The 23,709-nt window shown below is 45.7% G+C and overlaps 1 protein-coding gene across 18 annotated transcripts in view; it reads right to left on the bottom strand.

Annotated features, from left to right (window-relative positions):
• Positions 1-23,709, bottom strand: part of PUM1 (pumilio RNA binding family member 1) — an 859,012-nt gene that overhangs the window by 570,160 nt on the left and 265,143 nt on the right. For all 18 annotated transcript variants that reach the window (XM_069224905.1, XM_069224910.1, XM_069224908.1 and 15 more), the window contains one exon: positions 6,503-6,770. In XM_069224905.1, coding sequence (XP_069081006.1) covers positions 6,503-6,770 — 268 coding nt within the window. The remainder of the gene's footprint in view (positions 1-6,502; positions 6,771-23,709) is intronic.

Below are 23,709 nucleotides of genomic sequence, written 5' to 3'. Positions count from 1 at the left end.
GAAATGACTACCCAGAGGTTAGTCAGAGCCCAAGAGAGGAACTGGTCCAGTGCCAGTCCTCTCCCAAGGATTCTGAAGGTGCTACCCCTGCAGTAACTGCAAGTAGGCCCCAGTAGAAAAAGAAAAGAAAACAGAGTAGGAAAGGTGGACAAACTTTAGCCAAGGTTCCAGCAAGCCAAGGAGATTCTGCTCCAGTAGGGGAGAACTCCAAAAGTGGCACTGGTGCAGTCCAACTTGACCCACAAGAAGTCCTGGCTAGTCAGGCAACTGTTAAGCCTGAGTGGGTGGCTCCTCAGCTAACTGAAGAAAGAGTGGAAGAAGGGTGTTTACTACAAGATGTGGTAACCCCCCACTCTAATACAGCAGACAGGCACCCTGAACCCAAAGAAGCCTGTAACTTAGCCCCTCCCCTTGTAGGTGAAGAGCTAAAGGTGTGGTTCTGGGCACTGACAGCTGTCAGTGGCCTCTGCTGGGTGTTAGCCTTTATGGCTGCACTATCCTTGGCATGGTGGTCAGACCCCATGCCAAATAGCAAGTTAGGCCCCCTGACCCTATTGGTCATGGTGGGGTTACTCCAGCTCTGGGTAACCTCTTTGGGTAAGCTAGGGGTGACCCTGGCTAAAATAAGATTAGCAGAGGTGGATACCTCTAACCCCAAAATAGAGAGAATGGGTGAAGACATTAAAAGCACAGACAAGAGGCAATTCAGACTAGGTCCTATCACTGTGGAAGTGGGTCAGTTCCCCAGAGGGAATGACCTGAACAGGAGGATGTAAGGCAGAGTAGGCCATGCAACAAACCAGCCTATTTCCTCTACTCTTCCTCGCCTGAAAGACTAGGAAGACTCTCCCAGCTTTGGCTGAGTCTCCTGGCCTGTGGGCTGGGGGGGGGGGGGCTTGTGTAAAGAAATGGCTCTCTGTTGCAGTTACCCCCCACTTTTTGCCTGATACTGATGCTGACTTGACTGAGAAGTGTGCTGGAACCCTGCTAACCAGGCCCCAGCACCAGTGTTCTTTCACCTAAAATGTACCATTGTCTCCACAATTGGCACAACCATGGCACCCAGGTAAGTCCCTTGTAACTGGTACCCCTGGTAGCAAGGGCCCTGATGCCAGGGAAGGTCTCTAAGGGCTGCAGCATGACTTATGCCACCCTAGGGACCCCTCACTCAGCACAGAAACACTGCTTGCCAGCTTGTGTGTGCTGGTGGGGGAAAAATGACTAAGTTGACATGGCACTCCCCTCAGGGTGCCATGCCAACCTCACACTGCCTGTGGCATAGGTAAGTCACCCCTCTAGCAGGCCTTACAGCCCTAAGGCAGGGTGCACTATACCACAGGTGAGGGCATAGGTGCATGAGCACTATGCCCCTACAGTGTCTAAGCAAAACCTTAGACATTATAAGTGCAGGGTAGCCATAAGAGTATATGGTCTGGGAGTCTGTCAAAAACTAACTCCACAGCTCCATAATGGCTACACTGAATACTGGGAAGTTTAGTATCAAACTTCTCAGAATAATAAACCCACACTGATGCCAGTGTTGGATTTATTAAAAAATGCACACAGAGTGCATCTTAGAGATGCCCCCTGTATTTTACCCAATTGTTCAGTGCAGGACTGAATGGTCTGTGCCAGCCTGCTGCTGAGAGACGAGTTTCTGACCTCATGCGGTGAGAGCCTTTGTGCTCTCGGAGGACAGAAACAAAGCCTGCTCTGGGTGGAGGTGCTTCACACCACCCCCCTGCAGGAACTGTAACACCTAGCAGTGAGCCTCAAAGACTCAAGCTTCGTGTTACAATGCCCCAGGGCACTCCAGCTAGTGGAGATGCCCGCCCCCTGGACACAGCCCACACTTTTGGCGGCAAGTCCAGGAGAGATAATGAGAAAAACAAGGAGGAGTCACTGGCCAGTCAGGACAGCCCCTAAGGTGTCCTGAGCTGGGTTGACTCTGACTTTTAGAAATCCTCCATCTTGCAGATGGAGGATTCCCCCAATAGGAATAGGGATGTGCCCCCCTCCCCTCAGGGAGGAGGCACGAAGAGGGTGTAGCCACCCTCAAGGACAGTAGCCATTGGCTACTGCCCTCCCAGACCTAAACACACCCCTAAATTCAGTATTTAGGGTCTCCCCAGAACCAAAGAACTCAGATTCCTGCAACTCACAGAAGAAGAAGACTGCTGAGCTGAAAACCCCTGCAGAAGAAGAAAGAAGACACCAACTGCTTTGGCCCCAGTCCTACCGGCCTGTCTCCTGCCTTCCAAAGAAACCTGCTCCATCGACGCTTTCTCCAAGACCAGCGACCTCTGAATCCTCAGAGGACTGCCCTGCTTCAAGAGGAACAAGAAACTCCAGAGGACAGCGGACCTGCTCCAAAAAGACTGCAACTTTGTTTCAGAGGAGCAGATTTAAAGACCCCTGCAATCCCCGCAAGAAGCGTGAGACTTGCAACACTGCACCCGGCGACCCCGACTCGACTGGTGGAGAAACACCTCAGGGAGGACCCTCTGGCGACTCCGAGACTGAGTAACCAAAGTTGTCCCCCCTGAGCCCCCACAGCGACGCCTGCAGAGGGAATCCCGAGGCTCCCCCTGACCCCGACTGCCTGACTCTAAAATCCCGACGGCTGGAAAAGACCCTGCACCCGCAGCCCCCAGCACCTGAAGGATCGGAACTTCAGTGCAGGAGTGACCCCCAGGAGGCCCTCTCCCTTGCCCAGGTGGCGGCTACCCCGAGGAGCCCCCCCCCTTGCCTGCCTGCACCGCTGAAGAGACCCCTTGGTCTCCCATTGAAAGCTATTACAAACCTGACGCTTGTTTGCACACTGCACCCGGCCGCCCCCACGCTGCTGAGGGTGTACTTTCTGTGTGGACTTGTATCCCCCCCCGGGGCCCTACAAAACCCCCCTGGTCTGCCCTCCGAAGATACGGGTACTTACCAGCTGGCAGACTGGAACCGGGGCACCCCCTTCTCTCCATTGAAGCCTATGCGTTTTGGGAACCACTTTGAACTCTGCACCTGACCGGCCCTGAGCTGCTGGTGTGGTGACTTTGGGGTTGCTCTGAACCCCCAACGGTGGGCTACCTTGGACCCCAATTTGAACCCCGTAGGTGGTTTACTTACCTGCAAGAACTAACATTACTTTACCTCCCCCAGGAACTGTGAAAATTGCACAAAGTGTCCACTTTTAAAACAGCTTATTGTGTTTTATGAAAAAAGTATATGCGCTACTGTGATTATTCAAAGTTCCTAAAGTACTTACCTGCAATACCTTTCAAATGAGATATTACATGTAGAATTTGAACCTGTGGTTCTTAAAATAAACTAAGAAAATATATTTTTCTATAACAAAACCTATTGGCCTGGATTTGTCTCTGAGTGTGTGTTCCTCATTTATTGCCTGTGTGTATGTACAACAAATGCTTAACACTACTCCTTTGATAAGCCTACTGCTCGACCACACTACCACAAAATAGAGCATTAGTATTATCTCTTTTTGCCACTATCTTACCTCTAAGGGGAACCCTTGGACTCTGTGCATACTATTCCTTACTTTGAAATAGTGCATACAGAGCCAACTTCCTACATAATGGGTATACAATTGTTGTGGATCGTCTGCAGTCTTTCTCCCACAGGTGAGGTGTGATTTGGAAAGTGATGGAAAGAGTCACTGTTTTGGCTGTGAGGCTTGTTTTGTTGGCTATTTTCCCCTACCTCTGGGGAATTGGCCTTTCATAACTTCCTCAAAACCCACTTCGTTGGTATTGAGGCTGGTAAGATGATTTGGATTGTGAGGTGCGTGCCTCAGGTGTTTGCGCTCTAGAACCACCGCTGTGTTGAGGTTTTCGAAATGAACCTCTGTATTGCGTGGTATACACAGCACCCTTGGCTTTAGCAGTGTCTGAGTCCTTTTTCATCTTTTCAATGGCCGTATCAACTTCAGGGCCAAAAAGCTGTTTTTCATTGAATGACATTAAGGACAGACTGCTGAATTTCAGGCTTAAAGCCTGACGACCAAAGCCACACGTGTCTCCGAATAGTAATCGCAGTATTGTTTGTCCTAGCTGCTGAGTCTGCTCAATCTAGGGCTGATCTAATTTGGTTGTTAGTAATAGCCTGCCCTTCCTCAACTATTTGCTGTGCCCTTTTTTGTTGGTCTTTGGGGAGATGCTGGATGATATCTTTCATCTCATCCCAGTGGGCCCTATCATACCTAGCCAATAGCGCTTGGGAGTTGGCTATCCTACATTGATTGGCTGCTTGCGATGCTACTCTTTTGCAAGCAGCATCAAATTTCCTGCTTTCCTTGTCCGGTGGTGGTGCATCACCGGATGACTGAGAGTTGGCCCTTTTCCAAGATGCCCTTACAACTACAGAATCAGGAGGCAGTTGAGTAATGAATGCCGGATCAGAGGGAGGTGGATTATATTTTTTCTCCACTCTGGGAGTGATGATCCTGGCTTTGACTGGCTCTTGAAATATTTGATGTGTGTGCTTTGACATGCCTGGAAGCATGGGAAGGGACTGGTAGGTAGCGTGTGTGGAGGATAATGTATAAAAAAGAAAATCATCCTCAAAGGGCTTGGTGTGCATGGCGGCATTGTGGTATGATGCCACCCGAGCCAGAACTTGAGTGTATCCAGTGCTATCTTCCGGTGGTGATGGTTTGGAAGGATAGCAGTCTGGGCTGTTATCCGGAATGGGATCTGGACCATAGAGATCCCACGGATCCACATTGTTCTATGGTGAATCTAAAGAAAGTACAGGAGACTGTGCAGGTGTAGGAGTAGTGGGTGGAGAAACAAGCAGGTGAGGAGAAGACAGAGGAGGTGAAAATTGTGGAGGTGGAGATCTTTGCTTAGGTCTTGGCACTTTAGCCTGTAGCTGATCAGGGTCCAACTGTTCTTGAAAGGCCAGCTTCCTCTTAGGCTTCAGAGGAGGTGCAGTTATGATCTTGCCAGTGTCTTTATGAATGTGAATTCTGGCCTGCCTTTCATCAATGTCCTCCACCAGTGTGAGTTCCTCCGAACATTTATGGCTTTCTTTAAGTTGTTTCGAAAGTCCATGCTCCTCTGTTTAACTGGGTCTTTTCGGCTCCGAAGATGGTATTCTCAGGATTGAAAGGCAGGGAGTGGATGTTGGCCTCGGCTCCGAAAGCGATTTTTGAGGCTTTGACTCGAAGGGTCGGTGTTTGCCTGTTTCGGAGCCAGTGCTTTGGCTCGAGTCCGAAGGCTTCAGTGGCGTGGCATTTCTCAGTACCCAAGTTGTTGCTTGGTCACCGGAGGTCTTTTTGCGGCTCGAGCCATGGCCTTCTGGCAGAGGCGTTCCCGAGGCCTTATGGGGGCTTGGATTGGACAGGGGCAGGCGTACTCACATGCTGTCCTGCCGTGACCGGTCTGTCCTCCTCTGACTCCTGCTCGGAATCGGACCCTCGGACGGAGACTGCGGTGGTCATGATCTCCTCTTCCTCTACGTCAAGACGTTCAGTGCTTTTCGACACCATTTCCAACCTTTGTGCTCTTCTGTCTCGTAGAGTCTTCTTCAAACAGAAGGATCTGCAGGCCTCACAAGTATCCTCTCGATGGTCTGGAGAGACACAGATTACAGACGAGATGTTGGTCTGTATATGGAAACTTGGCGTGGCACCGAGGACAGAAGCGAAATGGGGTCCGGTCCATGAGGCTTCCACGCGGTCGGCCCGACCAGGCCAGAGTTGGGTGCGGGTGCCCAAAAGGGCGAGTAAAGAAGTTGGATCCGACGATACCGAAGTGTCGATGATACACGATCTAAACCATACCGGTGAATTAGAGAGTTTTTAGAACTTTTCAGACTCTAACTACTGGGAGCGAAAAGAAACACGTCCGAACCCGATGGCGGAAAGAAAACAATCTAACATGGAGTCAATGGCCATGCGCAATGGAGCCGAAGAGGAGTCACCACTTGATCCCGTGACTCGAAAACACTTCTTCGAAGAAAAACAACTTGTAACACTCAGAGCCCAACACTAGATGGCAGGACTATGCATAGCATGTGTATCTGCAGCGACACATGCCAACGAACATATATGTATATATATATGAAAAAATATTCCGAGAATACTAGGACAAGTAGAACTGAGCAGAGCTCAGTGGTGACTCCCTCAAATGACGTGCAGCAGAAAATATGAGCGACGGGTGCTTCTCACAGGTGTACTCTAAAGGGTGGTGCAACTTAGTTGGAGGGGGGGGGGGGGCTTAAGTTTTGTCTCTTTTTATAAACAACTAGTTTAAGGTGCTAAACTTAAGGGCCTTTCCAGTCCATACCTATCATTGCACTTTGTTCTAATACCGTGGGATTTCCATGTCAACAACAGGGAATATTTCAAGAATGTAGCACTCTAGCATACATAACAACTAAATGCAAAAAACACGAATACTTGCAAAACAGGATGAGAAGAAACATGCACTATATTAGCTATGCTCAAAAGAAGGTGTGAATCAAGCAGGGTTCTAGTGAGAAACAATACCTGTTGCTGAGAGTTGTAATCGAAAAGGCCCACAGTGGCAGCAGCCGAATCTACAGACACCTGGTTTCCAGAGTAATCAAACTGTAGTGGCTCCATTCCAACATGTTCCATGTGGTCCATTGGGACGTTCTGAGACTCCATGCTGGAAAAGTCTTCCACAGCCTTCACACCATTATTGCTGCTCATCTGTGCAAGGCCCTCAGAACCATTCTGGTTTGGCCCTAACAGATCCACTTCATTAGAGTTCTGACAATTGCCAGGAGTACGGCTGAGAAAAGAAATTGTGAAAAATAAGTCTGCATGAACAAACTAAAATTTTCAATGGTTTATCTGTTAGTGACAAGTTACACTGAACCTTAGCTACATAATGTAGGAGGCAGGCAAAGTTTATGGTGTACACCTCTGGTGTTCCATCCTATACTAAGTCCAGGCAACCCTTAGTCATAGTGTTTAGGTGTCCAGATAGCAAAAGTATCCTAGGGGTAGCTGAGGCGAGTAGCTGAAGCTTATCCACAGGGAATGCAAGCACTTCCTATACCACAGTAGTCAGACAGTAACTCCCACTCAAGAAAGAACCACACAATCGTTGCAAAAATAAAGGATTCTTTATTATAGCACTAACTACTAGACTAGCATTGGCGTATCTCCCTTTGGAGGTATATCTACACACAATAGATACATCAAATAACAAGAAGAAATAGCATAAAATGTACAGGGCTCTATGGGGAAGGGATATATCATATTAAGTAAGTGGAATGTGAAATAGTGAACCCAACTGAGGTAAGTGTGGTAGTTAGCTAAGGGATGGGGAAGAGTGGTTACCTACCCGGTCGTCCCATGGACTAACACAGGGAAGTCGCAGTTGGAATTTGTGAGTTTCAGGACCCTTGCTAGTGGACCCCAAGGAAACCCAAAGACAGGAGGAAGTTTGGAGAGTGTTTCCACCCAAGGATACCCAGAAGACAGGAGTACCTACACCAGGGGACCCGGATGCATAGGGGTGAAAGGACATCAGAAACCCTCGCTCAAGTCAATAGAGGCCTCGGTTGTCCAGCTGCTTTCGCAACCCATTGACCTGGCCGGTGAAACCCAAGGGAAGATTCCGGACGTTGAAGACCGTAAGGAGACAGAATCCAGCACCCTCAGAGGTTCCCAGGTGGTTCAGGTGGCAATGCTCGCCCTCCTAGATGTGAGGTTCCTACAAGCCGGTGAAGGAAGAATTCCACCAGCGTGGTCAAGGAGCTGCAGAAGATCCCAGGAGTCGCCTACATGCTGCTCCACTTCGGTTGCCAGCTTGCAGGAGGGTTAGTGGCAAGCGAGGCCACCAATGAGCACTGGCAAATGCAAGTAGGAGCTGAAGATAAATTTGCACATCTGTGTGGACCAGAAAGGTCCAGGAGACTCTACCCTTGAGGGGGAGTCAAGGCTGGCTCTCAGCACACAGGGAGGCCAATATAAGTCATTGGAGCCCCCACGAGTGACACGCAGGCAATGGGCACAAGGAGTCACAAGGAGGTCTCAGCAGCACAACTAAATTTTCTGTCCCATGTCGCAGGAGTTGCAGAACAGAGGCAGCTCTTGGGACTGCAGAATGCTGGAGCTTTTCTGTGCTCTAAGGTCTCATGGAGAAACAGCCAACAAGCCTTGGAAGAACAACAGTCGCAGTGCACATGGATTCCAGTCCAAGGGCAGGAACAGGGGCCCACAGTCTCCCAAGTTGGTCAGAAAACAAGCAGGCCCCAGAGGAGGACCCAGTTCCACCACTGGTGAGGCAGGGCCTTTCTTTATCCGTGGGACAGCACACCTCACCAGCTGGTCGATGTTGTCTTGAGGTGTCTGCTGATGCAGGGGAGTGAGTCCTTCAATCAAAGGGAGATTCCTTTGTGTTTCCAGGTGCCAACAGAGTCCTTGGGACCCTGGATGATTCACAGCTTTGGCTGTTGCAGAATTCTTGCAGGATCCGGAGAAACAATGTTGCAGTGGGAGCCTTCCCACCAGAAGCAGACTTGTTTCGGTTCCAAAACAGATCAGCAGCAGCTCCAGAGGGCAGGAGCCGAAGACGTCTAGCAGAGAGAGAGTTCCTTGTAGAGTCTTGCTCAATGAATGAGCACCCACCCACAGGAAAGCCCTTTAGTAACCCTAAAAGGGGGTTGGTCAATCTCAGTAGTGACCCACCTATCAGAGCGGGTCAGGCACGTCATCTACCTGGCCTAACTAGTCAGGAGCTCTCAGGGGCCTCTGCCCGTCTTGTTTCCAAGATAGCAGAATCAACAGGACACTTGGCAGAGAGCTCTGTGCACCTCCCTAGGGAGGAGCTGAACAGCGGGGGAGGACACTCACCTCTTGTGTGGTTTCTCACCAGAGCGGGGACCAAGGGTCCCTGCACTGGTGCAAACCAGTTTATGCAAGGAGGGAACCAATTGTGCCCTCCAAAGCAGCCTGATTATGCGGAGAGGTCACCCCACCCCAGCCCACAGACACCTAGTTCTAAAGGAGAGGAGGTCAAGCTTCCCTCCTACAGGAAAACCTTTGTCCAGCCTTCCCCCTGCTCGAGATGAATGAGCAGCAGTAGAGCAGAATACTGTCAGGGGGGTCTGCAGCAGCGTGGGCTTGCAGGCAGATCCTGGAAGGCCGTTCAGGCAGAACTGGAGATCCTCTAAGGGACCCCCCCAATGTACAAGGTAACATGCAACTAACACTGGAATCAGTGTTGTTCCATGAATCCGACATCTTTGACACCAAACATGCCTACGTTCGGAGAAACCACTATGTAAGCTGGACTACTCGTACTAACCAGTGTCCAATACACTTCTTAAAATGACTTCCCCCATGCTTACAAAGCCCATGCAGGAGTAGCCTCACATGTAGGGAAATCCATACCCATCCTAAACCCTAAATTTACCTTTACCACCCAAAAACCCATACCCACCATACACCCTGAAAATAACTGTACAATCCCAAAATCTATACTCACCCTAATCCTATATATATATATATATATATATATACACACACACACACACGTATATACACATGCACGCACACACACACAAACACAGACATACACACACATATATACACACACATATATATATGGAAAATGTCACTTACCCAGTGTTCGTGGCATGTAGTGCTGCAGATTCACATGCTGTGCATTATCCTGCCATCTAGTGTTGGGCTCGGAGTGTTACAAGTTGTTCGAAGAAGTATTTTTTTCGAGTCACGGGATCGAATGACTCCTCTCGGTGATAGTGCACATGGCCATCTACTCCTTTGTTAGATTATGTTCCCGCAGAAAGGTATAGGAAGGAGTGATAGAGTGAAAGAATATAAATGTACACCAATGTGTAATAAGTAAATAAGATGTCCATGCAAATAAATATTATATGTACAAGTAAGTACTGCACAGACTACATGCTTCCGGTGAGGAGGGAGGGTGCATATGAATCTGCAGCACTACATGCCACAAACAGATGTATACTGGGTAAGTGACATTTTCCATTCAGTGGCATATGTAGCTGCAGCTACACATGCTGTGCATAGACTAAAAAGCAGTCCTTCTCCCAATAAAGTGGTGGCTGGCCTGTAGGGGTTGAAGTGGTTTGAAATACTGCTTTTAGCACAGCTTGTCATACATTGGCTTGTTGTTTTGATAATACATCCACAGTTATGCTTTGTGAATGTATGTGGTGTGGACCGTGTGGCAGCTTTGCATATGTCCGTCATTGGTATGTTCCCTAAAATTGCCATAGAAGCACCTTTTTTCATAGTTGAATGTGCTTTAGGAGTTATCTAAAGTTGCCTTTTTGCTTTAATATAACATGTTTGAATACATCTCACAATCCTTCTATCTAATCCTTCTGTTGAAATGTGATTACCTTTATGTGGTTGTTGGAAAGCAACAAAAAGCCATTTAGTTTTCCTAAAATCTTTTGTTCTGTCAACGTAGTACATTAGAGCTCTTTTAAGGTCAAAAGTGTGTAGAGGTCTTTCAGCAGTTGAGTCTGGCTGTGGAAAGAAGACTGGCAATTCCACTGACTGATTAATGTGAAAAGGTGAAACTACTTTTGGTAAAGATTTTGGATTTGTCTGAAGTGCAACTATGTTTGTGTACTTGGAAAAATGGTTCTTCCAGAGTACAAGCTTGTATTTCACTCACTCTTCCTAATGAAGTAATTGCTACTAAGAAAGCAACATTCCATGTGAGAAATTGAAGATCACATGAATGCATGGGCTCGAATGGTCCCATTAGTCTTGTGAGTACAATATTGAGATTCCAAGCAGGAATTGGTGGAGTTCTGAGTGGAGTATTACGTTTAAGCCCTTCCATAAAGGCTTTTATGACAGGAACTCTAAAGAGAGAAGTATACTGTATGGTTTGTAGGTATGCTGATATAGCTGTGAGGTGAATTTTAATAGAGGGAAAAAGACAAATTTGCTTTTTGTAAATAAAGCAAGTAACACAATATCTTGTATTGATGCTTTAAGTGGATCTATATTTTTAAGTTGGCAGTAGTAAATAAACTGTTTCCACTTTTTTGTATAGCATTGTCTGGCTGTTGGTTTGCATGCTTGTTTTAGAAATTCCATACATTCTAATAGAAGGTGTAAATATCCAAACTGTATGACTTCAGGAGCTAAGTTGAGTACACTGGGATTGGGATGCCTGGTTTGACCTTTGTTCTGTGTTAACAGATTTGGTCTGTTTAGAAGTTTAAGATGGGGCACTACTGGCAGTACCAGAAGTGTTGTGTACCAGTGCTGGTGTGTCTATGTGGGATCTGAGTATCATGGTGAGAGAGGTGTGAAACATTTTGTTGAATAGAAATGGAATTAACGGGATGGGGGGGGAGGGGGGTGGGGGGAGCGTAACAAATATCCTTGACCAGTTGATCCACAGAGCATTGCCCTAGGACAAAGGGTGTGGATGCCTGGATGCGAACCTTTGGCATTTTGAGTTTTCGCTTGTTGCAAAAAGGTCTTTGTCTGGTGTTTCCTGCATTTTAAAGTACTGTTGATGTACCTGTGGGTGAATTTCCCACTTGTGTATTTGTTGCTGCGTCTTGCTTAGTAGGTCTGCTAACTGGTTGTGTATCCCTGGAATATATTCCGCTAGCAAGTAAATCTGATTGTGAATTGCTCATTTCCATATTATTTGGGCTAGAAGGGACAGCTCGGATGAATGTGTTTACCCTTGTTTTTTTTCAGATAATACATTGTTGTCATATTGTCTGTTTTTATTAAGACTGTTTTGTGCGTGATATGAGGTTGAAAAGCTTTTAGGGCCAAGAACACAGCTAACAATTCTAAATGATTTATGTGATAAGTTAACTGCGTTGAGTTCCATTTCCCTTGTATGGTTAGGTTGTTGAGATGAGCTCACCAACCTGTCATTAACGCATCTGTTGTTATTATGGTCTGAGGCACTGGGTCCTGAAATGACCGCCCTTTTATTAGGTGGATGTGATTCCACCATTGCAGAGATTTGTAAGTTTGGTGGTCTACAAACACTAGATCCTGTAACTGACCCTGTGCTTGAGACCATTGTTGAGACACTGTTGCAGTGGTCTCATGTTTAGTCTTGCATGCGGTACTATTGCTATGCATGATACCATCATTCCCAATAGTTTCATGATAAATCTTACTGTGTAATTCTGATTGGACTGTATTTGTGATATGAGGAATTGAAGAAGCCTGTATCCTTTGTGGATTTGGCTAGGCTAATGCTTTTTGAGAATTGAGAATTGCACCTAGATAAGGTTGAACCTGTGCTGGTTGAAGATTAGATTTTTGGTAATTGATTGGGAACCCTAATGTGTGTAGGGTATCTATTGTGCATTGAGTGTGTTGTTGGCACTGTAGAATATTGCTTGATTTTATTAGCCAATCGTCTTGATAAGGGAAGACATGTATGTGTTGTCTTCTGAGGTGAGCTGCTACTACAGCTAGACATTTTGTGAAAACCCTTGGAGCGGTTATGCTGAAGGGAAGTACTTTGAATTGGTAGTGTTTGCCTGCTATTACAAATCTTGAGTATTTGCAGTGAGCTGGATGTAAGGGAATATGGAATTAAGCGTCCTTGAGATCTAAAGCAGTCATGTAATCGTGTTTTTGTAGTAGGGGAATTACATTCTGTAGAGTAACTATGTGAAAATGTTCTGACAGGATGTATAGATTTAGAGGACTGAGTTCTAGGATGGGTCTTAGAGTACCATCCTTTTTTGGTATCAGGAAATATAGCGAATATACTCCTGCTCCTTGTTGGGATATTGGAACCATTTCTATTGCTCCTTTTAGTAACAGAGATTGTACCTATTGTCTTAGCAGAACAGTGTGTTCTGGAGAGAGCCTGTGGGAGTGAGGTGGACTATTTGTGGAGTAGAAATCAGTTCTAGGCAATAATCGCGGATAATTGAAAGTACCCACTGATCTGTGGTGTTCTTTTGTCAGTGAGAGTGGAATTGTTGCAGTCTTCCTCCCACAGGAGACATGTGAGATTCTGGGATGTTGAGGAAGTCATTGTTTTGTGGGAGTGGTGACACTCTGAGGTATTAAACTTTCCTCTGGCTCTAAAGTTTTGGCCTCTTTAAGAGCCTCTAAATGACCCTCTTGGATAATATTGCTGCGTTTGTTTGGGATGGGGGTGGAAGCCTCTGTAGTTTGGGGTTTGGACCTCCCCTAAACTGTTGTTTGCGAAAGGAACCCCGAAAAGGTGTAGTATATAGGGCTCCCATGGCTTTTGCAGTGTCGGAATCCTTTTGGAGTTTTTTGATAGTAGTAACTACTTCAGGTCCGATAAGATGCTGTTTATCGAAAGGCATGTTAAGCACTGCCTGCTGTACTTCGGGTTTAAACTCGGAGGATCTTAGCCATGCATGTCTTCGAACTGTTATGCTAGTGTTCATATTTCTAGCTGCAGTGTAGCTGCGTCAAGGGCAGATCTAATCTAGTTGTTAGTGATTACTTGTCCCTCTTCAACAATTTGTTGCGCTCTCTTCTGGTGCTCTTTGGGTAGATATTGCAAGACCTCTTGCATTTCATCCCAGTGTGTCCTGTCATACATTGCTAATGGGCAATACGCCACTGGTTAGCTACCCTTTTACCCGCAGCAACAAACGTCCTACTTTCCTTGTCAGGGGAGGAGTATCCCCTTAAGACTGGCTATCAGCCCTTTTCCTTGCAGCACTAACCACAATGGAGTCTGGTGGTACTTGTTGGGAAACGTAGACTGGGTCTGTTGGCGCAGACTTACATTTTTTTTAATCAATTCTTGGGAGTTAAAAACCTAGCCTTGACTCGTTCCTTCAATATATCGTCTGCATGTGTAAGCATACCAGGCAGCATTGGTAAGCACTGGTAGCGCGAGTGGGTAGAGGATAAAGTATTAAAAAGAAAATCCTCCTCCACCGGTTCTGCATGCATCTGAACCCCAAGGTATGCAGATGCCCTACATATGACCTGAGTGAAGGTTTAGTAGGATAAAAATCTGGGGCATTTGATGGTATAGGATCTGAGTCATACAAGTCCCGAGAGTCCACTGTATCTCCCTGTGATTAAGTGTGGGAGTCTGATGGTGAGGGTAGTGTTGGTGGGGTAGTATGTGGTGGAGAAAAAGAAAGCTGAGGCAAATGTGGTGGAGAAAGCTGGAGAGGTGATGGCTTCTCCTTTCTCAAATAGGTTTGCTGGTGACGGAGCAGTGTCAAGAGGTCTCTTGAAACGCCAGCTTCCACTTGGTCTGTGGAGGAGGTGAAGCAATAATTTTTCCTGTCTACTTATGGATATGTATCCTTCTCTGTCTACTGTCCATAACCTCCAAGATGGCTGGATATCCGAGTCCTCAGACTGATATTCAGATGGTTTTATGCTTTTAGAGGATTGTTCAGTAGTTGTCTTTCTTATATGCTTTAGACGGCTCGAAAGACCTGTTGCTTCTGAATAGAAGGATGTTTTCGGCTCTGAAATGGTACTTAGTTTTTTCAGTGCCAAAGATAGCAGCAGAGGTTTCGGCTCCGAAGCCAGATGCTGTATTTTTGACTCCTAAGAGTGTAGACGTTAGCTCGGAGGTGAAGCTTTTTATCTTTTTGCTCGACTCTGGCATCCAAACAGACGTGGCCTGTTGATGTGGTGACTTGGCCTTTTGCGGCGCCGAACCAAAGGGTTAGTCGCGACCAGTTTCTATCAAGTGAGACCATGGCTTTCCGGCAGTGGTGCACCCAAGGCCTTAATAGATTTCTTGGAAGTGGGCATAGGGGCAGGTGTACTCACATGCTGAGCTGCTGTAATAGGTTGGCTGTCTTCCTCTGATTCTGCTTCAGTCGGCGTCCTGAATTGAAACAGCCGTCTGTGTCTGCTCCTCCTCTAAGGTGTTGGAGGACTCTGTAGATTTCAACACCACTTAGAGGCTTCTTGCACTCCGGTCACGAAGTGTATTTTTGTGACCGAAACGACCAACAGGCTTCACAATCTTCCTTTCGAAGTTTTGGAGAAAGGAACAGATTACATACCACGCACTGATCAGTGTAAGGGAATTTCATGTGGCATCGAGGACAAAATCGGAATGAGTCCAATCCATCAGGCTATTGTGTGGTAGGCCTGAACAGGCCCAAGAAGGGCGTAAGTGCCTGAAAGGTCATTTTCTTGATCCCGCCGGTACTATCGGGTCGACTGCAGATGTAAACGTGTTTGAAACAATACCGACTGTAGAATAAAGCGGATATAAAGTTTCCGAATAGAAAGCCGCTGAGCGAGAGGAAACACTTCCGTACCCGACAGAGGAAAGAAAACAATCTAACAAAGGAGTCGATGCCCATGCACACTATCACTAAGAGGAGGAGTCATTCGATTACATGATTCGAAAAAAGACTTCTTCGAAGAAAAACAACTTGTAACACTCCGAGCCCAACACTAGATGGCAGGATAATGCACAGCATGTGTATCTGAAGCTACACATGCCACCAAACACATATACACACACACTTAATATTTACCTGAATAATACTTACAAATACATGTACATTTTGTAACATGAGTATGCCTTTACCATTCAGCAATGGTAAAGACAGTTGCGGTAAAAGATTTTGTTGCAAAAGCAGTCATTGCAAAGCCTTCGCTGTTAAGGCTTTCGTGATTCCGTCATTATCAATGCTGTTTCCCCCTTCAAATGTATCTTCTAGATTAACACTAGTCTAAAAAAACAATTCTCTAACAGAAGGGCCACCATCACACCCTCGTGAGGTTAAGAACAATATTTGTTTTGTTCATAATGATGACAATCCCTATCTCGATAAATTGTCTAGCCAAATTCAGAAGCATCAGCTGAAAGTAAAGAATACACCAAAGGCAAAAAGAGCTGCAGATAATTTGAAGTAGTCTTTGATTTTGTCCATCTAAGTAAATTAAATATCCTTTAAGAAGGCTTGGAAAGAAAGTAAAGAAGGGTTCGTATAAAGCAAGATTACCTCCACCACTGAAGAAAATGTCCAAGCCATCTCAAGTTTCCCTGAAAATGCATCACCACAACACAATCCAGCAACAGACCCTTATGTTTCAATCCTTGGCTACTAATCAATCCCCAAACCAACTTACTCTCAAGGGTATCAACGAGAGTGCCTTGTACGACACGGTCTAATATTAGCTGGGGCCTAATAGCAGTAGTTCCTTTTTGTGAGTCGTACGCCCTACCTTGATATTTAAAAGGTTTATGATACTTCCCTTGTAAGTATCTGTTTGGTGCATCTAATGTTGTAGATTCACATGCTCTGCATACTTCTGGCAGATAGAATTGAGCTTGAACTGTTGGAAATTTGAGTCACAATACTGGTGAGGCAGGTGGACGAGGGTGAAATTACAGCACTACAGGCAAAAAAAATGCGTACAGGTAACTAGATGTGTTTTTACATGCACAGCATGTGTATCTGCAGTAAGACATGCTCTGCACTGATTGTAAAGCAGTACTCCCCTACATGGTGGCTAGCCAGTTGATGGTGCAGTGGTCTGAAATAGACTACTTAGAGCAGTTTTGATACACTCCAGCCGTGCAGAAATGTTCACACAGTAAAGCTTTGGGAAAGTTTGTGGGATGACCCTTTACAGATGTCAGCTGTAGGGAAATGCCTCCCTCGGCATGGTTACCCCCCTAACTTTCTGCCATTTGTTGATGCTAGTTTTGATTGAAAGTGTGCTACAATCCTGCTAACCAGACCCCCAGCACCAGGGTTCTTTCCGTAAACGGTACCTTTGTTCCCACAACTGGCACAGCTCTGGCACACCAATAAGTCCCTTGTAAATGGTAGCCCTGGTACCAGAAGCCCTGCAGTATGCCACCTGGGGGGGGGGGGGGGGGGGGGGGGGGGGGGTGCTCACACAGCACATACACACTGCCTCACAGCTTGTGTGTGCTGGTGGGGAGAAAATGACTAAGTCGACATGGCACTCCCCTCAGAGTCCCATGCCCACAACCCATTGCCTGTGGCATAGGTAAGTCACCCCTTTAGCAGGCCTTACAGGCCTAAGGCAGGGTGCACTATACCACAGGTGAGGGCATAGTTGCATGAGCACTATGCCCCTACAGTGTCTAAGCCAAACCTTAGACATTGTAAGTGCAGGGTAGCCATAAAGAGTATATGGTCTGGGAGTTTGTCAAATACGAACTCCACAGTTCCATAATGGCTACACTGAAATCTGGGAAGTTTGGTATCAAACTTCTCAGCACAATAAATGCACACTGATGCCAGTGTACATTTTATTGTAACATACACCCCAGAGGGCACCTTAGAGATGCCCCCTGAATCCCAGACCAACTCCTAGTGCTTGGCTGACCAGTTTCTCCCAGCCTGCCACAACCAGACAAGTTTCTGGCCACATGAGGTGAGTGCCTTTGTTCCTCTTTGGCCAAAAACAAAGCATGCACTGGGTGGAGGTGCTTCTCACCTTCCCCCGCAGGAACTGTAACACCTGGCGGTGAGCCTCAAAGGCTCCTGCCTGTTGTTCCAGCACCTCAGAACATCCCAGCTAGTGGAGATACCCACCCCTCCAGACACAGCCCCCACTTTTGGCGGCAAGTCCAGAGGAGAACTGGAAAAGGGATGTGCCCCCCTCCTCTCAGGGAGGAGGCACCAAGAGGGTGTAGCCTCCCTTAAGGACATTAGCCATTGGCTACTGCCCCCCAGACCTAAACAAACCCCTAAATTTAGTATTTAGGGGTGACCCTGAACCCAGGAAATCAGATTCCTGCAACCTGAAGAGAGAAGGACTGCTGACCTGTTTGAGGAACAGCAGTGAACAGATCTTTTCCACTTTGAAGCATAGCAAGGGTGTGTGGCAGGCCTAAGGGCTTCTTTCAGTATGTCAATGCCCTCTTGTGGTAAGTTGAGATAATCTAACTTAAGGAGCCAGATAGCTAGGTTGAGCTGCTTGGGGCCCAGGTATCTGGCTCTGCCTTGGTTGTGTATGACACGGTACGGTCTGTTGAGGGGCTTATGTGGGAAGGGTTTGACATTTCTACAAAACCTGTGAACAATAGTTGTCTGGCTCACATGGGAGCCACAGGATCATTACCACATCCAGTTGACATGCAAGAGAAGGAACCGCATATGTAACGTTCCTTGACCAGTTCATCTACGGAGCATTGCTCAATGGTTGGGGGTGTGGAAACCTGGAGGCAAAGTTTGGGCATTTTGCAATTTGACACACGGTAGAGATCTAATTCTGGCTCCACAACACCCCCAGCAACAAAAATTAAGGGAGTAGGACTCTTGAATAGAGCTCCCACTCTAGGATGATTTGTTGCTGCATACTACTGAGAACATCGGTGAAGTTGTTCATCACCCCACGGAAAGTATTCATCCAGGAGATGTACTGGGAGGTGGATCGCCCAGCGACAAGTTTTCTGCACTCGTCCGGATAGTTGAGTAGTCTGTGCTACTCTGCTTTTGCAGGTAAAACATGGCAGTTGTGTTTTGGATACACACCAAGACCACCATGTCCTGAACGTCTTGGGGGAGAAAAAAGCTTTAAGGGCTATGGCTACAAATTCCAGATGGTTGATGTGGAGACACCACTGACACGTGGCCACAGACTTTGGCCATGTCATTCAGAAGTGCCACCCAACCGGCTAGTGATGAGTTTGTGGTAATGGTCACCAGCAGAAATGGGACTGCTGAGAGCCTGCTACGTAAGAAGATAAGTTACTTACATGTAACTGTGGTTCTCCAGTATTGGTATCTTCCATAGATTCACATGCTTGAATCAATCCCCGTCGAAGCGGGAGTCCCACAGTACATAGAAAGCAGTAGAAAAAAATATTTTTTCAATGTAGCAATGGTAAAAATACATTCACTTTCATAGCTTATTAGCTTCATTAGACAAGACCCACAGTCCAGCTAATCCGGTGAGACCACCCCTTTAGAACCCTCAGCACAGAGGCTCAGTCTGGGATTTTCCAGCACTAGTGATTTCAAGATAGAGACGAAAGAGGTGAGCCTCTATCGGGAGGAAGGTGGGTTGCATGTGAATCTATGAAAGATACCAATACTGGAGAACCACAGTTACAGGTAAGTAACTTATGTTGTCCAGTATTGGGGTATCTTTCATAGATTCACATGCTTAAATCAGAATAATCAGCAGTAAAAGAAGATGTTAACATCTATATACATAAAGAAACATCATTGTTTACATATATACATGTGTATATATATATATATATATATATATATATATATATATATATATATATATACACACACACACATATACATACAACACACATACAAAATAAAAGATATGGAAAATGTCACTTACCCAGTGTACATCTGTTAGTGGCATTAGTCGCTGCAGATTCACATGCTGTGCACATCCCGCCATCTGGTGTTGGGCTCGGAGTGTTACAAGTTGTTTTTCTTCGAAGAAGTCTTTTCGAGTCACGAGATCGAGGGACTCCTCCCATTTCGGCTCCATTGCGCATGGGCGTCGACTCCATCTTAGATTGTTTTCCCCCGCAGAGGGTGAGGTAGGAGTTGTATATGCTAGTAATAGTGCCCATGCAATGGAGTGAATACGTATGTACATAATGTAGTTTAAAGTAATATATATATTTACAAATATACAGATGTTCAAGATCAACTTCTAAACGGGTACAGGCTCCCGGGGAGGCGGGTGGGCGCATGTGAATCTGCAGCGACTAATGCCACAAACAGATGTACACTGGGTAAGTGACATTTTCCGTTCAGTGGCATGTGTAGCTGCAGATACACATGCTGTGCACAGACTAGTAAGCAGTTATCTCCCTAAAAGCGGTGGTTCAGCCTGTAGGAGTTGAAGTTGTCTGAAACAATGTTCGTAGTACTGCTTGGCCTACTGTGGCTTGCTGTGTTAGCACATCTACACAGTAGTGTTTGGTAAATGTATGAGGCGTAGACTATGTAGCTGCCTTACATATTTCTGTCATTGGAATATTTCCTAGAAAGGCCATGGTAGCACCTTTCTTTCTAGTTGAGTGTGCCTTTGGTGTAATAGGCAGTTCTCTTTTTGCTTTAGGATAACAGGTTTGAATGCACTTAACTATCCATCTAGCAATGCCTTGCTTAGAAATTGGATTACCTGTATGAGGTTTTTGGAAAGCAATAAATAATTGTTTTGTTTTGCGAATTAGTTTTGTTCTGTCAATGTAGTACATTAACGCTCTTTTGATGTCTAATGTATGTAGTGCTCTTTCAGCTACGTAGTCTGGCTGTGGGAAGAACACTGGTAATTCTACTGTTTGATTTAAGTGGAACGGTGATATGACTTTTGGTAAAAATTTAGGATTTGTTCGTAGAACTACTTTATGCTTGTGTATCTGAATAAATGGTTCTTCAATGGTAAATGCTTGAATCTCACTTACTCTTCTTAAAGATGTGATGGCAATTAAAAATGCAACTTTCCATGTTAAGTATTGCATTTCACAAGAGTGCATGGGCTCAAAAGGTGGACCTATGAGTCGTGTTAAGACAATGTTGAGGTTCCATGAAGGAACTGGTGGTGTTCTTGGTGGAATAATTCTCTTTAGACCTTCCATAAATGCTTTTATGACTGGTATTCTTAAAAGAGAAGTTGAGTGCGTAATTTGCAGGTAAGCTGAAATTGCTGTAAGATGTATTTTAATGGAAGAAAAAGCTAGCTTTGATTTTTGCAAATGTAGTAAGTATCCTACGATGTCTTTGACAGATGCGTGTAAGGGTTGAATTTGATTTTTATGGCAGTAATAAACAAATCTTTTCCACTTATTTGCATAGCAATGTCTAGTGGTAGGTTTCCTAGCTTGTTTTATGACCTCCATACATTCCTGTGTAAGGTCTAAATGTCCGAACTCTAGGACTTCAGGAGCCAGATTGCTAGATTCAGCGATGCTGGATTTGGGTGTCTGATCTGTTGTTTGTGTTGCGTTAACAGATCTGGTATGTTTGGTAGTTTGACATGAGGCACTACTGAGAGGTCTAGTAGTGTTGTGTACCAAGGTTGCCTTGCCCATGTTGGTGCTATTAGTATAAGTTTGAGTTTGTTTTGACTCCGCTTGTTTACTAGATATGGAAGGAGTGGGAGAGGAGGAAAAGCGTAAGCAAATATCCCTGACAAACTCATCCATAACGCATTGCCCTGAGACTGATCTTGTGGGTACCTGGATGCGAAGTTTTGGCATTTTGCGTTTTGTTTTCTTGCAAATAGGTCTATCTGTGGTGTTCCCCATCTTTGGAAGTAAGTGTTTAGTATTTGGGCGTGAATCTCCCATTCGTGGATCTGTTGGTGATCCCGAGAAAGGTTGTCTGCTAGCTGGTTCTGAATTCCTGGAATAAATTGTGCTATTAGGCGAATGTGGTTGTGAATCGCCCAATGACATATTTTCTGTGCCAGGAGACACAACTGTGTTGAGTGTGTGCCTCCCTGTTTGTTTAGGTAATACATCGTTGTCATGTTGTCTGTTTTGACAAGAATGTGTTTGTAGCTTATTATGGGTTGAAATGCTTTGAGCGCTAGAAATACTGCCAATAGTTCTAAGTGATTTATGTGAAACTGTTTTTGGTGAGTGTCCCATTGTCCTTGGATGCTGTATTGATTGAGGTGTGCTCCCCACCCTATCATGGAGGCATCTGTTGTTATTACATATTGTGGCACTGGGTCTTGGAAAGGCCGCCCTTGGTTTAAATTTATATTGTTCCACCATTGAAGCGAGGTGTATGTTTGGCGGTCTACCAACACCAGATCTAGAATTTGACCCTGTGCCTGTGACCACTGTGATGCTAGGCACTGTTGTAAGGGTCGCATGTGCAACCTTGCGTTTGGGACAATGGCTATGCATGAGGACATCATGCCTAAGAGTTTCATCACCATTTTGACTTGTATTTTTTGATTTGGATACATGGCCTGTATTACATTGTGAAATGCCTGAACTCTTTGTGGACTTGGAGTGGCAATCCCTTTTGCTGTGTTGATTGTCGCCCCTAAGTATTGCTGTGTTTGACACAGCAGAAGGTGTGACTGTAGTTGATTGTGAAACCTAGCTTGTGGAGGGTTTCTATGACATACTCTGTGTGTTGTGAACACTTTTCTAGCGTGTTGGTTTTGATTAACCAATTGTCTAGGTACGGGAACACATGTATTTGGTGCCTTCTGATATGTGCAGCTACGACTGCTAGGCACTTTGTAAAAACTCTTGGCGCAGTTGTTATTCCGAATAGCAACACCTTGAATTGGTAATGTATCCCTTGGAATACAAACCTTAAGTACTTTCTGTGTGAAGGATGTATCGGTATATGGAAATATGCATCCTTTAGGTCTAGTGTTGTCATGTAGTCTTGTTGTTTGAGTAGTGGGATTATGTCTTGTAATGTCACCATGTGAAAGTGATCTGATTTGATGTAGGTATTTAATGTTCGGAGATCTAATATGGGTCTCAGAGTTTTGTCTTTTTTGGGTATGAGAAAGTACAGAGAGTAAACTCCTGTTCCTTTCTGGTGTTCTGGTACTAATTCTATTGCTTCTTTTAGTAGTAATGCCTGAACTTCTAGTCCTAGAAGATTTATATGTTCTTTTGACATATTGTGTGTTTTTGGTGGTACGTTTGGAGGGAATTTGAGGAATTCTATGCAATAACCATGCTGGATAATTGCCAGTACCCAAGTGTCTGTTGTTATCTCCTCCCAATGTTTGTTAAATAGTCTTAGCCTCCCCCCCCCCCCCCCCCCCCCCACAGGTGTTATGTGTTGGGGATGTGTGACTTGGAAGTCACTGTTTGTTTTGAGGGGTTTTGGGGCTTTGGAACTTCCCTCTTTTTTTTGGAATTGTGCCCCTCTATATTGCCCCCGAAAACTTCCCCGCTGGTATTGGCTTTGATAAGTGGGCCTTGCTTGTGAGGTTGTGGCCTCTGTAGGTTGACCTCGAAACCCTCCCCTAAATGGTGTCTTGCGAAATGTGCCTCTGCTTTGTGGGCAGTAGAGTGCGCCCATGGCTTTTGCGGTATCAGTATCTTTTTTGAGTTCTTCAATAGAAGTGTCGACTTCCGGCCAATCAACTGCTGTTCATTAAAGGGCATATTCAGCACGGCTTGTATTTCCGGCTTGAATCCTGACGTACGCAACCATGCGTGTCTCTTATAGTTATTGCAGTATTTACTGTCCTTGCAGCTGTATCTGCTGCGTCCATTGATGACCGTATCTGATTATTGGAGATACTTTGTCCTTCTTCTACCACTTGTTGTGCCCTTTTCTGGAACTCTTTGGGTAAGTGTTCTATGAAATGCTGCATTTCGTCCCAATGAGCTCTATCGTATCTTGCCAAAAGTGCTTGTGAATTAGCAATACACCATTGGTTTGCTGCTTGTGCTGCAACTCTTTTACCCGCAGCATCGAATTTGCAACTCTCCTTGTCTGGAGGTGGAGCATCTCCCGAGGTATGAGAGTTTGCTCTCTTGCGAGCTGCCCCAACAACCACAGAATCTGGTGTTAATTGCTGCGTAATATAAACAGGGTCTGTTGGTGGTGGCTTGTACTTTTTTTCCACTCTTGGAGTTATGGCTCTGCCTTTAACAGGATCCTGAAATATTTGTTTTGAATGTTTTAGCATTCCCGGGAGCATAGGTAAGCTTTGGTATTGGCTATGAGTGGAGGAGAGTGTATTAAATAAAAAGTCATCCTCAATTGGTTCTGAATGCAAGGTGACGTTATGAAACGCAGCTG

The sequence above is a fragment of the Pleurodeles waltl genome, chromosome 3_1 (genome assembly GCF_031143425.1).
Source record: "Pleurodeles waltl isolate 20211129_DDA chromosome 3_1, aPleWal1.hap1.20221129, whole genome shotgun sequence".
Classification (NCBI taxonomy): Eukaryota; Metazoa; Chordata; class Amphibia; order Caudata; family Salamandridae; genus Pleurodeles; species Pleurodeles waltl.
The sequence above is the reverse complement of the archived record's forward strand: the minus strand, read 5'-3'. Positions and strand labels throughout refer to the sequence as shown.